At 36.1% G+C, this 15,958-nt stretch overlaps 1 protein-coding gene across 1 annotated transcript in view; it reads right to left on the bottom strand.

The window, feature by feature from the left end:
• Positions 1 to 7,945: 7,945 nt before the first annotated feature.
• Positions 7,946 to 15,958, bottom strand: part of LOC144372102 (zinc finger protein 732-like) — a 76,712-nt gene continuing 68,699 nt past the window's right edge. Inside the window, exons 4-5 of the mRNA XM_078035520.1 lie at positions 13,387 to 13,465; positions 7,946 to 11,232 (exon numbers count right to left, since the gene is read on the bottom strand). Of these exons, the coding sequence (XP_077891646.1) occupies positions 10,431 to 11,232; positions 13,387 to 13,465 (881 nt within the window). The 3' untranslated portion in view covers positions 7,946 to 10,430. The remainder of the gene's footprint in view (positions 11,233 to 13,386; positions 13,466 to 15,958) is intronic.

Genomic DNA, 15,958 nt, shown 5'->3' with positions numbered 1-15,958 from the left:
CTGGTTTAAGCAGTCACATGAAGCCTTCTCCACCCACAGGATAAAAAGTCTTGGAGTCTTCAGGATGAGGGCAAGGTGTGGTGGGATTCTCTAGATCCTTTTGTTTTTCCAAGTTTTTTTTTAAATTTCTATTTTTATAGGATTATTAGCTACTAGGATGTCATGTGGTGTATCTGCTGGGTGAGAGAAAGTCATTATGACTACATGGCTTTTCTACAGAGACTAAACAATTTTAGAAGGAGAAGTTTTCACATTCTATCCTTAGAGAAAAGAGATCAATGTCATTTGTAATTGAAATAATCACAGTTGAATAAAAGAAAACCTTGTGCAAGGAATCAGGGGATATTAATCAAATACAGCTCTATCACAGCTGTTTGTGCAAGATAGTTAGACCAGGTCCCTGAGGAATGACTTTTTTCTCTTCACAATGACTGGTATTTGTTCTTACTCTCAAAGGCCCTCCTTGATTTTGGGGTCGATGGCCTCTGTGTCTTCCCCTGAAATTTGGTCTAAGACAGACATTTGTGCAGCAGGTAGGCAGAAGAAAAATGGGCAAATATGTGTATGGCTTAGCACTGCCTGGCTTCCTGGATACACTGTGCAAACCTGGTGACTTCTTCCCAGGGCACTTAAGCAATAATCACACTAAAGGTAAAATGGAAATTATAACATGATACAATGTTCAGGCAAAATAGTGCTAGAAGAAACCAAGGCCCCTGAATAAGTTTATACACCTATAAAACTATGTGTTCACAAACTAGGGTTGCAGTGGCCAGGACCTAGAGCCTGAGGATAAGGTGTAGAGACTTGGCCACATTTTGGGTAGGATAACATGGCATTCTGGTTTAGAGGAGCTGGTACTTCCTTAGACTTGCTCTTAGAGTGCAGAGGAAATTGCAGGAATGGAAAACTGCATGTGGAGGAGGAGCATAGGGGTCATATGTGTTCTGGTGTGACCTGGTAACTATAATTTTCCAAGTTGATTCTGAAGACCCCACCTCAGTTTTGGGATGATATTAAATGGTGAACAGATGGCTAGCCTTTCATTTAATACTTTTATCAAATTTTTAAACTATTTTTTTATTTGAGGCAATCATTACTCATTTTGATTTAAAACTTCCACAAACACTTAAGGTTTTGAGGACATTTCTGTAAGTATAACAGGCAAGTTAACTTAAGAAAAATAAGTGAACAAAAAAACAATACTAATGCCAAAACTGCAAAGGTGATGTGGGAATGTATATGTGTATCAATCACTAGAAGGTATTAGTAGGCAGGAAGCCTCCCAAACTCAGGAACAAACTTGCCAGTACAGGGCCTATGTGAAGTTCTATCAGGGAATCTTTATCTTTTCTGCTACCCCTCTTCCTCCTCTATGTCAATGAGAAGCTTCTTGTACTTGATAGAAACTAGCCTTGAGCTGGGAGGTCAAGACTGATTCAAAACAGTCTGGATTTGTCTTTATATTCAGGTCTACCACTTTCAAGGCCAGTGGCCTTCGACAGGAATTTTAACCCCCTGAGTTCTGTTTTCCTCATCTATTAAGTGGGAATGTCCTGATCCCTGAGTGCTTGAACAGTGTCATGAACTAACAGACTTCTCAGCTCCACAGTATAGACAATCGCTTCCCTGAGGATCAGAAGGGAGTCTAATGTGTTATTTGTCTCCAGTGTCTGTTTTCTTTTCTTCCAGAAATTGCTTGTGTTTTTTCCTGGGAATCCCCTTCTGAATTCCAATACATGTGGGGTGAGTCAGACAGGTTACCCAGACCAGGAAGTCTTAGCATGAAGACCCCTGAACAAGCGGCTCTTAACCTGCCAAGTTGGTTTTAGCTGGTCTGGACATACTGTTCCAGAGACCACAAATAACTGTAGAAAGTGAGCATGGAAACCTTATTGCCCTGTAATTAAATGAGAAAATGAAATGTGAAGTGAGAGATGAAAGGACACTGATTCTTGAAATCAGCTGTGCCTAAGTCAGAACTACCTACAGATATTTTACTTGTAAAAGAAAACAAATTTGGGGCCAGGTGCAGTAGCACATGCCTGTAATCCAAGTGGCCCTGGAGCCTGTGGTAGGAGCATCCTGAGTTCAAAGCCAGCCTCAGCAATACCACGGTATTAAGCAACTCCCTCTCTAAAAAAAATTAAAAATAGGGCTGGGGATGTTGCTCAGTGGACAAATTAACTCAGAAAGTGTTTGTTTGTTTCTTTTACTGTATTAAACTCACATTTATGAGTGGGCATACATGTATAGCCAATAATTTGTTTTTAGTTTCAGGCAAATTCTTTACTAGTTCTGCAATACATATTAAACCCACATCAACTGAGATACTTTTCTTGAGTGAGTAGAACAGGTAAAGCAAGGTTATTGTTTCCAGTTTCTTGAGTGTCCCTTGAGAAGGGATAACTTCTGATTGGCTCTATGTACTAGTGGTTTGAATAGGCTGAACAAAATTTGTGTGTGGAGATCAGATCATTGCTTATTTCTAAACTAAGTGTCGTTTATTGAGCCAAGCACTTACCAGAGCCCTCTATGCTGGAGATACTGATCCTCTGATGGAATACTTCTGGTTATCCAGTGCACAGCCTTACCATTTGTTTTGATGATTTTCTAGCATAAAACACCTCACATGCAAATCTTTATTTGAAAGTGATGAAAATGTGCATGTATCTTGTGGAGACATCTCATTCCTGCCCTGAAATACTGTGGATGATGACCATCCTAACCTCATTGGTTATTTGAACACAGAAGTGGGAACCAAAGATCTTTGCTGCACAGAAACTTGACTCAACCTTATCTCCTGGTGGTCCTAACTACTAGAGTATGAGGAAAAAAACCAGCCACACCATTTAGCTTTATCTTAGCTGATCTTAGGTCTATCTTTTGGCTTTTCCTGAAAGAGCTGGAGACTACAACTCTGTAAATCTTGAAAGTGTTCCTGAAGCAAGTTTAATGTAGATCATGAGAACTTTTTAAATGTTTAATGATACAAGGTTGGTGACTTCATATAAACTGAGACAGTAAGAAGGCGCCCCTTCAAACTCTAATTCTTGTAACTAAGTCAGAAAGATTTCAGATATTTCACTCAGAAAAGCAGGCATTAGTTTATTGAAGGGATAAACAGGGAAAGGTGACACTCTCATAGTAGATAATGGGTCTTCTGAAAGGGGAGAGAGACAGTGTGCCTTTCATGCAATCCACTTTTGTTGGGTATCCCAGAGAAGTTTCCAAAAAGTACCATCCAGGCCTACTACTTGACTATGAACTGACAGCTGGATGACATCCAATTGTCAAGTGTCCACTGCTATGATAACTTTAGGTCACCTTGGCCAATTCAACTGATTCTCATTGGATTCTTAACCATAAATTCTTGCAGATTTTAGAGCTAGGAAAAAATATTTCTATCTCTCTGAGTTTAAGAATGTGGTACATAGAAAGAGTCACAAATGTTCCCTTCTTAAGGGTAACACAGCTTCCTCTTATGGACATTATTTTATACCTGATTTTATCCTGCAGATAACAGTTTACTGAGGAATGTGATATACCCTGACCACTTACGTCAGGCCGGGTTGCAGGTTAATTTCTTCATGATAGAAAAGCATGTGGGGGTCAGCAGAGTGACCCCCACTTTTATAGAATTATTCCCTGAATCTCATGCTCTCCCGACACAAATCTATCCCCTATCATTTAGCAAGAAGTAATTTAGCCTAAGTCATACTATGGTTGATCCTGCATCCCAAAGACTGGGTCCCAGACAAACATCAGTTTTACCAGAGAACTGGATAGAAATGTGAATTCTCAGGTTGCAGTTCAGCCTTATTATATGAGACTCAGACTGGCTCAAAAATCTTAATTTTAATTATCCATTCTGTTGCATGTTTGGGGCTTAGAATTTGTGCCCTGATTTAGTTTCTCCTTCAAAAACATTTTTTTTCACCACTTTACAAAATAAAAAAAGTTATTATGACCTCACTAACTTACAGCTTAATGACTTGCATCCAAAATTGTCTAGTTTCAGTCCTGATGAACAGACCCTGAGATTTAAGGGGCTGGGTGCATGGATCTCTACTGCTGAGATGTTCAGGGAATCCTGTTGCAATGACCCCATTAAGACCTTCAACCACAACACCCACAGCTAAGAATCAAATCCCTGTAAACATTTTAACTGTTAATTCTCTTCCAGAGATTAAAGCAATACCCAATTTTTTGTTTATAAACTCTAAAGGGGGCTGGATTTGTGACTCAGTGGAAGTGTGTTCTCATAGCATGCATGAGGCACTGGGTTTGATCCTCAGCACCACATAGAAATAAGATTTAAATAAATTGCATCCACCTCAAACTAAAAACAAAATATTTTAAAAAATAAAAAAAAGAATCTCTAAAGGCCGTGTTACTGCACTATAACCATGATTGGATGGACCATGGTTTTCTTAAATAACGATTCTGAATCATGATGTACAGATACCCACAGTTGCCTGATAAGACCACTAGATGGTGAGCATGTTTTTTTGTTTTGTTTTGTTTTGTTTTTTTCATTTTTGCCAAAGGAGGGCGCTCTGCAGGTGACTGGGGGCTTCTGTTTGTTGCTTCCATCATAGTCCCTGAAGTGTCCTGTGCTGAGGCAGGTTTTACTTCAGATTCTAGGAAGTTATATGAAGCTAGGGTCTTTGACTACAGTACTACTATAGTACTGTAGCTGGAAATTTATTTAGAATGGTACAGGTCCTCCTCCCCATACAGGACAGGCAGATTATTTCCCCACAGACTGAAGTCCTGGTGGTGGCAGAGATATGGTCATAGGCGCTAATAATACCAATCTGGAGAAGAAAAGTAGAGACAATATTTTCTTCTCCTGAAAAGTATAATCTAGTTTTATGAACACCCAGAACATATGCCCTCCCTTTTTTGATGCTTTAACATGTTTATAAGGAAGGTAACTAAGAAGGTGAGAAGATATCTTGAATTTGAATCTTGGCGTACAAGCCTAGCTCTACTCCAAACTATTGTGGACTTTATCTGCTAATGTACCTCTTCTGCTACCCACGTTTACAACAATGGTGCATCAGGAACAGTGCCTTCACAATTCCCACATTCCAGGTGCAGTGCCCCTCCTTTCCACTCACCTCTTGCAGCCCTTTGTTCTCCCCAACTCTAAGAGGGGGAAGGCCTAACAGAAATAAGGGGCTTCAGTGCCTTCTCATGAAAAAGATCAAGTGGTACAGGTTACAGATGTAGTTGCTCTGGCCCTTTTGAGATTTATAGATTTTCCATTGCCCTAAGAGTGCCTTGAGTTTGTTTTAAACATATATAAAAGATGCACATAAATACATGCACTGTCACAGAGAACAGTTTTCTACAAGCAGTACTGAAGAGGCATTTGGGAAGCTCCAGGGTTGGTCAGGAGATGAGGGTGTGGGAGATGATGGAGAAAATGGAAAAGAGACTTTCTTGTATTTGTGCAGGAAGAAAAGATGAGACAGCATAAGTGGATTTAGGGTTAGTATGTTATAATTTCAGTGAGCTTTAGGGGGCATGAGCCATCTCTGGTATTCTGGTACCTGGACATGCCATGATTAGATCAGACAAAGCTGACTTTGGATGCTGGGAGCATAATAGGAAGGATATTGGTAGTATGGAAATAATATTAGTTAATTTTCACATGAACAACTTGGGAAGATGGCTAACTATTTCTAAGAATTAACTCTCTACAGAAGGTCATGACTGGGTGAAGTAGAGCATGCCTGGGTGTGGTGGTCCATGCGTATAAATCAAGGGATTCAGGGGACTGAAGCTGGTAGATTTTAAGTTCAGGGTCAGCCGGAACAATTTAGTGAGACCCTGGCTCACAGTGAAATTTACAAAAACACATCTATGTATCTTCTTCTGGTATAGTAGAAAAGCTGTAGAATACTCTTAAGTTAAATCTCCAGTACCTTCCTTTTCCCCCAACACACACACACCCACCAACACACATACACACAGTCAAAGAATGTATCCCCTTCATGGTCAGCAAAGCCCCATTGTCAAAGAAAGAGAGTCCATGCTGTAAAAGGCTGTGGTAACACAAGTACATTCTATTTCCAGAAAAAAAAAAAAGGAAATGACTCTGTAGGTCCTTCTAGAGACTTGCTCTCTACTCCCTCAGGCAAGAACCTGTGTTTGTGATCATTTTTTTTTTTTGCTTCACTGACCCTATAGACCCTTGTGGGTGATTGTAGAGCAGCAGGACTTTTTGTTTTAATAGAGTATCTTCCAGTGAGGCATAAAGCTTGGCCAGCAGAGCAGAAAAATCTAATACCTGTCAACAGTCTCTCCTCTGTCCTTTGATCCTCAATTTATCATCAGGCGATACCTGCCTGGGGAAAGCTCAGGATGTTTAGGACAAGGCAAAATACTCAGGTAGAGAGATGAGGGCAGGGGCCTGGCTTTGAATCTCACTGGACCTTTTTTTTTTTTCCTCTGGTATAGCACCTTGGAAGGGGAAAGTGAAACACTGCACAGAAAATGGTGTAATGTGCAGGATCAGAAGTCAAATGTTTTTCTTGTAGATGGCAAGATAATGTCCCAGGCCACCAGCTTCAGCATGGGGTTGCAGATTCTTATCGCCTGAATGTGTGTGTGTGTGTGTGTGTGTGTGTGTGTGTGTGTGTGCGCACATGTGTGCACAGCTGGAAAGACTACATCCTCAATGGGGTTTCTGCTAAGAAAGAACCTTGTCTGATGTTCAAGTACAGGCATCTGGCTCAATATTGACAACTGACCTGAGACTGGTAAGGTTTGGGAAGGATGGTAGAACTCTTGGTCAGAATGTTAGTAGCACCACAATCAGGGCCAAATTAATAATTTTCCTGCCTTCAGGATTTAGGTTCCTTCTGATAATATGCTGTGTTTCTCCTTTTGCTCCTTTTTTTTTTCTTTCCTCCTTCCTCACTACTTGGAGACAATCATTGTGCTTAAAGCACTGGGGTGAAAATAATAAATTAGAAAAATACCATTTTTTTCCAGCATGTATGATCTAACCCAGAGTTCCTGAGCCTAAGCATGGTTAAAATTTGAGACCAAAGACTTATTTTTGGCAAGGGGATTGCCAAACATGATGGTGTTTAGTAATCCTATTCCCTACCTTGAAAATAAAAAATGCCTCTAAAAGGCTCAATGTCCACTGGGTGTAACCACTGCCATGGCTGAGAACTTCTGAGCAGTGAGGTATAAAGCTAAGTTCACACCTGCAGTGGAGTTTGCAAAAATGTCTCTGTGTCTTCTTGGGGTCTCTTTTATTTAGAGTTATGATCTTCTAACTTCCTAAGCTTTGCCACATTATTGATATTTGTATGGTTTCTCCCCAGTATGAATTCTCTGGTGTTGTTCTTTTATTAAAAGCTTTGTCACCTTCTTTACATTTCTATGGGTTTTCTCCAGTGTGAATTCTCTGGTGTTGATTAAGTCATGATTTTTAAGTCTGAATTGTTATCACTAAGTAGCTATTATCATTTTTTTTTTTAAAAAAAGCTTTTTAAATGTTGCAATTGTTCAGACTTATGCACAGCAAAAACCTGAGTCTGATGACCAAAAAAATTGAGTCTCTTTGTCTTTTTTTTTGTACTTGGGATCAAACCAAAGTGCTTTTCAGCACTGAGCCACATCCCCAAATTTTTTTATTTAGAGTTAAGATCTTCCTAAGTAGCTTAGATTCTTGTGAAATTGCTGAGGCTGGTTTTGAAACTGTGATCCTCCTTCCTCAGCCTCTCCTGCTGCTTGGTTGAAAAGTGTGTAGCACAGTGCCCAGATCAAGACTGAGTCTTCCAGAATCCTGAGAGAACCTGAGGTACTGCAGTGGAAAAGATTTCCTCATACATTATTGACTGTTAAAAACATCGTTCCCTGGAAACAAGCACCTTGAGGAGCCGAGGATAGATTCTGGAAAAGATGTAACTATCTGAGCTTTCACAATGTGGCTTGGGACAGACATTTTTCATGGGTGACACAACTGTACCCCTGTAAGTGTTACTGGCAGGAGGTTACTGGCTTTTCATTGACACCATTTTTAACAATTCTTATTTTTTTTCAAATATAACACAATCATTGATTTAAAAAGTGTGCAGGGTTGTGGTTTTCTTTTAAGAGAAAAAAGGGCAACTATGTTTCATCAGGAACTGGCTCAATGTTCTCAAAAACAGATGTCAGATATATGAAAGCAGAGCCACACATTGGTACAAAGACACACAGTGCTACCCCGGGTCTGCTACTAACTGCTATAGTATGTTTACGGGTGGGAAATGGTAGTATGCTTTTTTTCTCATATGTGCAAACTTTCTGGAGGATCAGGGGCTCAAAGTCATGGATGAACTCTCAGGGCTCTCAGGGTCATAGACAGGCCTCCTGCTGTCTATTCAGTGTGAGCATTCACACCCACAATGATGTCTGAAGGGTGACAAAAATATATTTTTCATGCTCTTTATGCCCATAAAATCCTGAGTAAAATTTAACTAACCTCAAAGCAAAAGACATTGACATGCATGCTTGTCATCCAAGCAGCACAGGAGGCTGAGGCAATAGAACCACAAGTTCAAACCCAGCCTGAGTACTAAAAGTGAGGCCTTAATCAACTCAGTGAAATTGTGCCTATAAATAAATACAAACCAGGGCTGGGATGTGGCTTAGTGTTTGAGTGCCCCTGAATTAAATCTCCAGTATACCCCCAAAATAAAATAAATAAGACATTGACAAAGGAACATGCTGTCCATCTGAGTTTATGGGAAAAACATTGATGTGATCATAGACTTCAGGCATAACATGGTTTTATTAATATGTCAGTTTGACACAAAAAAGGCCTTTACGTACAGAGATAGGTTTGGAAAAAAAAATATGATTTGAATTTAATCAATTCAAACAGAGAAACTGATGAAAGGACAAGTGAACCTGGTGAGCTCCACAGAAGAGGGCCAAGGATACAACCATGCTGCCTGCCCACTTCCATGGGCTCCTGTGTAATGGCCAGTCGTGCAAGGGTTGGGGTTTCATGGAGTGAGCACTGCAGAGCTATCTCTGGACAATTGTAATTTTTCTTTCCAGTATGACATTTCTGGTGACCAATGAGGTATGATCTTACAACAAATGACTTTTACAGTCTATAGATTTGTGAGAAGTGTCTCAAGTATGAATGACCTATTTCTTGTTAACTCTGGAGCACACTTAAATCTTTGCCACATTCTTAACATTGACATGGCTCTTATCCAGTATGAATATTTGGTGAACAATAATACTTTTCCTAGTAAAATAGCTTTGCCACATTCTTTGCATTTGTATGGTTTCTCCCCAGTATGAATTCTCTGGTGTTGATAAATGTGTGATCTTTGATAAAGAGCTTTGCCATATTCTTTACAATAGTATGGCTTTTCCCCAGTATTAATTCTCTGGTGTCAAATAATGTATGATATATGGTTAAAAACTTTGCCACATTCTTTTCATTTGTATGGCTTTTCTCCTATATGAAGTCTCTGGTGTTGACTAAGGAGTGACTTTCAATGAGAAGCTTTGCGACATTATTGATATTTGTATGGTGTCTCCCCAGTACGAATTCTCTGGTGTTGCATAAGGTATAATCTTTTATTAAAAGCTTTGCCACATTCTTTACATTTGTATGTTTTTTTCCAGTATGAATTTTCTGGCATCCAGTAAGATGCGATTTTTGAATAAAAGCTTTGCCACATTATTTACATTTGTATGGCTTTTCTCCAGTATGGATTCTCTGGTGTTCACTAAGGTGAGATTTTTCGATTAAAAGCTTTGCCACATTCTTTACATTTGTATGGCATTTCTCCAGTATGGATTCTCTGGTGTTCACTAAGGTGAGATTTTGAATTTAAAGCTTTGCCACATTCTGTACATTTGTATGGCTTTTCTCCAGTATGGATTCTCTGGTGTTGAGTAAAGCTTAGTCTATAATTAAAAGCTTTGCCACATTCTGTACATTTGTATGGCTTTTCTCCAGTATGGATTCTCTGGTGTTGAGTAAGGCCTGATTTTAGATTAAAATCTTTGCCACATTCTGTACATTTGTATGGCTTTATTCCAGTATGAGTTCTCTGGTGTTGAGTAAAGCACGATTTTCGATTAAAAGCCTTGCCACACTCTTTACATTTGTATGGCATTTCTCCAGTATGGATTCTCTGGTGTTGAGTAAAGCACGATTTTCGATTAAAAGCCTTGCCACACTCTTTACATTTGTATGGCATTTCTCCAGTATGGATTCTCTGGTGTTCACTAAGGTGATATTTTTAATTATAAGCCTTGCCACATTCTTTACATTTGTATGGCTTTTCTCCAGTGTGAATTCTCTGGTGTTGAGTAAGGCTTACTCTATATTTAAAAGCTTTGCCACATTCTGTACATTTGTATGGCTTTTCTCCAGTATGAATTCTCTGGTGTTAAGTAAGGCTTACTCTATAATTAAAAGCTTTGCAACATTCTTTACATTTGTATGGCTTTTCTCCAGTATGAATTCTCTGGTGTTGAGTAAGGTGTGGTTTTTGATTAAAAGCTTTGCCACATTCTGTACATTTGTATGGCTTTTCTCCAGTATGAATTCTCTGGTGTAGAGTAAGGTACGATTTTCGATTAAAAGCCTTGCCACATTCTTTACATTTGTGTGGCATTTCTCCAGTATGAACTCTCTGGTGTTCAGTAAGTTCTGATTTTCGATTAAAAGCTTTGGCACATTCTGTACATTTGTATGGCTTTTCTCCAGTATAAATTTTCTGGTGTTCAGTAAGGTGTGATTTTTGATTAAAACATTTCCCGATTTGCTCTCCAGTATGATTACTGTAGTGTTTAAAGAGGTTTGAGCAACACTTAAAGACATTTTCACATTTCTTCAATTCGTAGGGTATATCTTCATTGTAAAGCCTATGGTTTTTAGTAATGGATGGAATTTGAGTAAAATATTTTTCACATTCTTTACTTATGGAGGATTTATCACTGCTCTGATAAACAACTGAGTGATCTTTAAATGCTTTTACATATTTTTTAAATTTGTAGGGCTTCCCACCAAAATTAATTCTCTGGAGTTCAGGAATTCTTGTAGTTGTAATAAAAATGCTTTCACATACCTTATATCTGTAATTTGTCTCTTGATTATGAAAGCTTGGATAAATAAATTTGGGGCATGGATTAAAAACTTTTTCACTTTTATCATTGTAAAGCTCTTTTAACTGATCACATGGGTGTTTTCTAGGATTTAAAATAGAGTGAAATTTTAATGACTTTCACAGAATTTACATTGTTTTACACAAAATCTAATATACATCTAATTACTTGGGGTAGAGATTGTCTACAGGTCCTGAACAGAAATATTTGTCAATATTTACAAAATGGTGCATTTCAAATTATTCCACTTACTAACTAAAGAATGAAATTGATTACATAGAAAATTTTGTATCATTTAAAGGAAGGGTATAATTACAAAATGCTGTGCAAATATATTTAAAAGCACACATGAGTCCTCAAATATGACTGCCATATGTGTTGTTGTCTCTTTCCAGCTTAGCCAATGCCCAATATCCCTACAGTTCCAACTTGCCTCAAACACACTATTGTTTTGTTTTAATTTGCGGGGAATCCTGCAGGCACTGGAACATAAACATGGCACTTATGTGCCAGAGCATTTTCATTAAGCCAAAGACCAAACTGCATCTGAGCTGGAGTGCTCAATTTTCCAGCAAAAATATATATCACTGAGGATGTTGTTAAAATTCTTTCTATGTAACTAGCTCACTAAAATCAGTTAGAAAATACTTTGGATTTGTTGAAAACATATTCTTTGAGATGCACAGATGAGTAGTGCTATGGCCTGAGATTTAGTTCACTGGGGACATGTATAGGATCCAGGAAGTCTCTGGTTCTTATACTTGGCAAGTTTTTCTCATTCCACCCACAACCACAGAATGCATAGATATTTTGGGTATTCACTTGGAGTCTGGTCAAAATCCCTGTTGATATGAAAGATGAAGCAGTGCATGTCAGATGGATCTACTGAAAGATATCTATGAACTCTGTATGAAATTTAAAAAAAAAAGCATGGAATCTATTAGGAGAGAAAGACTGGTATCTGGGAACTCACAGTTGAAATCCAGCTAGTTTGAGACTATTCAATACATGTTATATACTACCTAGTTTTGTCTAAATTCAGCATGGCACTGGAGATGGTATCTTCCATTAGAGCCACATAGCCACAGCTTCACAGAGGTGGGTGAGACTTGCCAGAATGCAAATCTACATGTCTAAAGAAAGAATTTTACTGTTGAAATTTTATTCCTACCTTTGATGTACACTCCCTTAAATAAAGAGTGGAAAAATTATCTAGTCATCTTTTTTTAGATCCTATGTGGTCTAGAGAATCTATAAGGTGCTTTACCTCTTTTATCATAAGTTATGGCCATGTGTCATACTCCTTTATTATTTATTTCAGATATTCATTTTTTTTTCAGGTGGCTCATCACTTTCCAAGAAGGAAGTGACTCAGGTGGAATGCTTGAGGTCCCATGACATGGAGTGATTATGATAACTTGTGAGTCATAAATAGTTAACTACACAAAGACTGCTTCAAGTTGAATTAAAATTATAAATTGAAAAAGCAATGGTACCATACTTACACCTTAAACATATTTAATTAATCAATAGTTCTTTTCAACAGAAATTCCTAGTGAGGCTTATTACGTCATTTCCATTTCTCCTTAATCTGAATATTTTTGTTGTCTCTAAGTAAAAATACTTAAATGATGAGACAATTTGTCTATATTGTGTAGAAAATCACCTTGTTATAGCTTCATAAAACAGATTAGAATATTGCAATTTTGTATTAGTGATCTGTAGACTTTTATCTAATGTGCAATCACATAGACATTATTAAAAGTTAAAGCATAACTGATTAATAAGCATTTTATTACTGTTTAGATTTTTTTCACTAAAATGCCCATTTCTATTCTAGTTTTATTTCTAAAGCTTCCAAAACTGGTTGAGTCTTTATTTTCCTGAAGGTATTTTAAAAATTCATCTTTATAATGGCCTGTAAACATTGAATGTATTTGTAGGTTGATACCTGTTTTTGCATTTGAAAATACTGTGCATTGTAGTGGTTTTATACAAAATATTTTAAAATCAAAATAATATACTTAAAAATTTGAACCAAACAAAAAGTGGCTGCCACAAGTTGAGGAGTCAGTCTTCTGAGATGTTTGTAATAATGTAACCTGATAAATTTGTAATTTTGTGTATAAATAATTTTCATTATTTTTTTCTCTTTATTAAAAATTTTCTGAACTTTCCTCTCTTTTAATTTATATTTCTTGTTCAAAATTAAGTATATAACTCTCTTGGTATCCATACCTGCTCTTTATCAAGTTTTGCAAAAAACATTTTATTTCTTCTTCTTCTGAAAATTCTTGGTTTAGATTAGAGGTCATACCTGAAATAAATTAAAATAGCAAGTCATTCCACTTATAACACTATGGGGAATAAACTCTGAAAATATATAAAAACTTTTCAAGGTGGGGGAGGGGAATAGCCCAAGAGCAGGATAACTTAAAGCGATTATTACTCAAGAAATATATAGAATTTACTATAATATGCTGACAAAAGCTGAGAGAACTTTGAAAATCATCTTTAAAGAATTTGTAGCACCACAGATGAGGACAACATTCAAACTGACTGATATCACAATCACAGCCCTTTACTTCAACATATTTGAACTCCACCTGTGACTCAAATGTTGCAGAAAATAAATCTCTTATTTAGTTTTTTTTTTCTTTTTATCTTATTGGGAAATATTTTTTTAGGATTAAACACAGTGATATTCTATCACTAAACTACATCCATAGACCTTTCAATGTTTATACTTTTTTTGAGACAGTTTATTACAACAATGCTAAAATTTATTTCAACCTGGCATTCCACTGCCGTAGATTCCCAATTATATGGAATTACATTTATATATCATTGCACATGACCTGTTTTTGTTTACATTGTAACTTCCAAATATTTTCCAAAATGCCTATGATGATTTAGTTTAACATATTTTAAATAGAAAAATCTCAATGAAAATAATAGCTCACACAATAAAGGGTATAATCTACTCAAGCAAACCAAAAGTTGAGAGTTGAAAATTTGATGTTGTTAATTATCTAAGCAATGCCCAATAACCTCTTGAAAGATATTTATTAAACTAAATAAAAATGTAAAAAATTGAAAGGAAAATCAGAAAAATAGGAACAGAAAAAGTAGAAATTATATACTAGAAATATTCATTTAAAAATGTCTCAGGCTGGGGATACATTTTAGATGGTAGATAGCTTGACTCAAATGAAAAAGGCTGGGCTTGATTCCCAGCCCCCCAACTCCTCCCCACACACAGTCTCATGAATTAAAAATTTGAGAAATAAAATATATCAAATGCTAAAATTAATTAAAAGATACAGGTAGTGTTGGACACAATCATGCATAACTTTAACCCCACCATCTTGGGAGGCTAAGAAAGGAGGATCAGGAGTTCAAAGACTCAGCAATGATGAGGCACTAAGCACCTCAGTGAGAACCTGTCTCTAAGTGAAATACACAATACTGATGGTGTTGTAACTCAATGGTTGAGTGCCTCTGAGTTGAATTCTAAACAAATAAATAAATAAATAGTTAATAAATTTATAATCAACTTTTAAAACTCTTCAAAAATAATTGACATCAAAAGATATAAAATGAGAAATTTTATTTACAAAGATATTCTTTTATGATTAACAGTTGATTTCTTTGCAGAAGACGTCCAGAAAGGAATTGGGATATACAAGTATGTATGTTGAAAGAAAAAGAAAGTATGAACCTACAATACTTTATCTACCAATACCATTTTTTTGAACTTTATGAAAAATACATCTTTAAAGATATGAAAATATTCAAAAATAGCTTTACTTCTTCACCAGCTGTAAAAGAAATAATCAGTGGAATATTTGCAATAAAATATTCTGCACAACAGAAATCACATAAAATTTGAAAGCTCTTGTGGAAAAGAAAAATATATACAAATACATATTTTATTACACTTTCATTGTTGTATGTAAAACATTTCATTCTACTATAGAATGTGGAAAACTAAAGCATAAAAATTATCATAAATATTTGCTAATTAGTATAAATTAAAAAAGCAGGTGTGACATCAATAACAACTCACGGCAACACATGTAAAAAAACTGATTGTTTTAGAAAATTAATAAATTCAGATTAAAATGTAGTGCAAACTAAGTACTTTATTTTTTTTTCTTTAATTGTCCTTTAGTTATACATGACAGTAGAATGTATCTTCATATATCATACTTTCACAAACTATAACAATCTATTCTTTTGGTGATAAATTATGTTAAGTTACACTGGTTGTATATTCATTTAAGAATATAAGAATGTAATTTCCAATTTATTCTACTGTTTTTAGGCACTTAAATAATTACAAAGTAATGACAAAATAAACATCAAGGATAAAAAAATAGAAAAAAGTAAATTATCACCATAAAAATGTATGAGCTACGCATTAAGGCATATTTTAATAGTAAAAAAAATATAAGAAATCAACAAAACTTGAAAACTATAGAAGTTTTTCCTCATCACTAATATCAATATCAATAAACAATTTGGAAAAAAACTAATCAAAACACAATATGACCAACAAGATTAAACTTAAAAATATGTTAACTATGTCAGATTTAAATGTACAAAAATTCTTTTTAGACATAAGGTCACAAGAAGATTAAAAACAAAAGGATAAAACAAATATTACTTTCAAAATTGTTGATAATATTTATATAAATAAGAGACAAAGTAGAATATTATATAAAAATAAATATGCCAAATCCTTAGAATACAATGATATGGAATATATAACTCAAATAATGATTTTCATCTACAGAAAGAAAAGACA

The sequence above is a fragment of the Ictidomys tridecemlineatus genome, chromosome Y, assembly GCF_052094955.1.
Source record: "Ictidomys tridecemlineatus isolate mIctTri1 chromosome Y, mIctTri1.hap1, whole genome shotgun sequence".
Classification (NCBI taxonomy): Eukaryota; Metazoa; Chordata; class Mammalia; order Rodentia; family Sciuridae; genus Ictidomys; species Ictidomys tridecemlineatus.
This window is presented reverse-complemented; position numbering and strand designations above follow the sequence as displayed.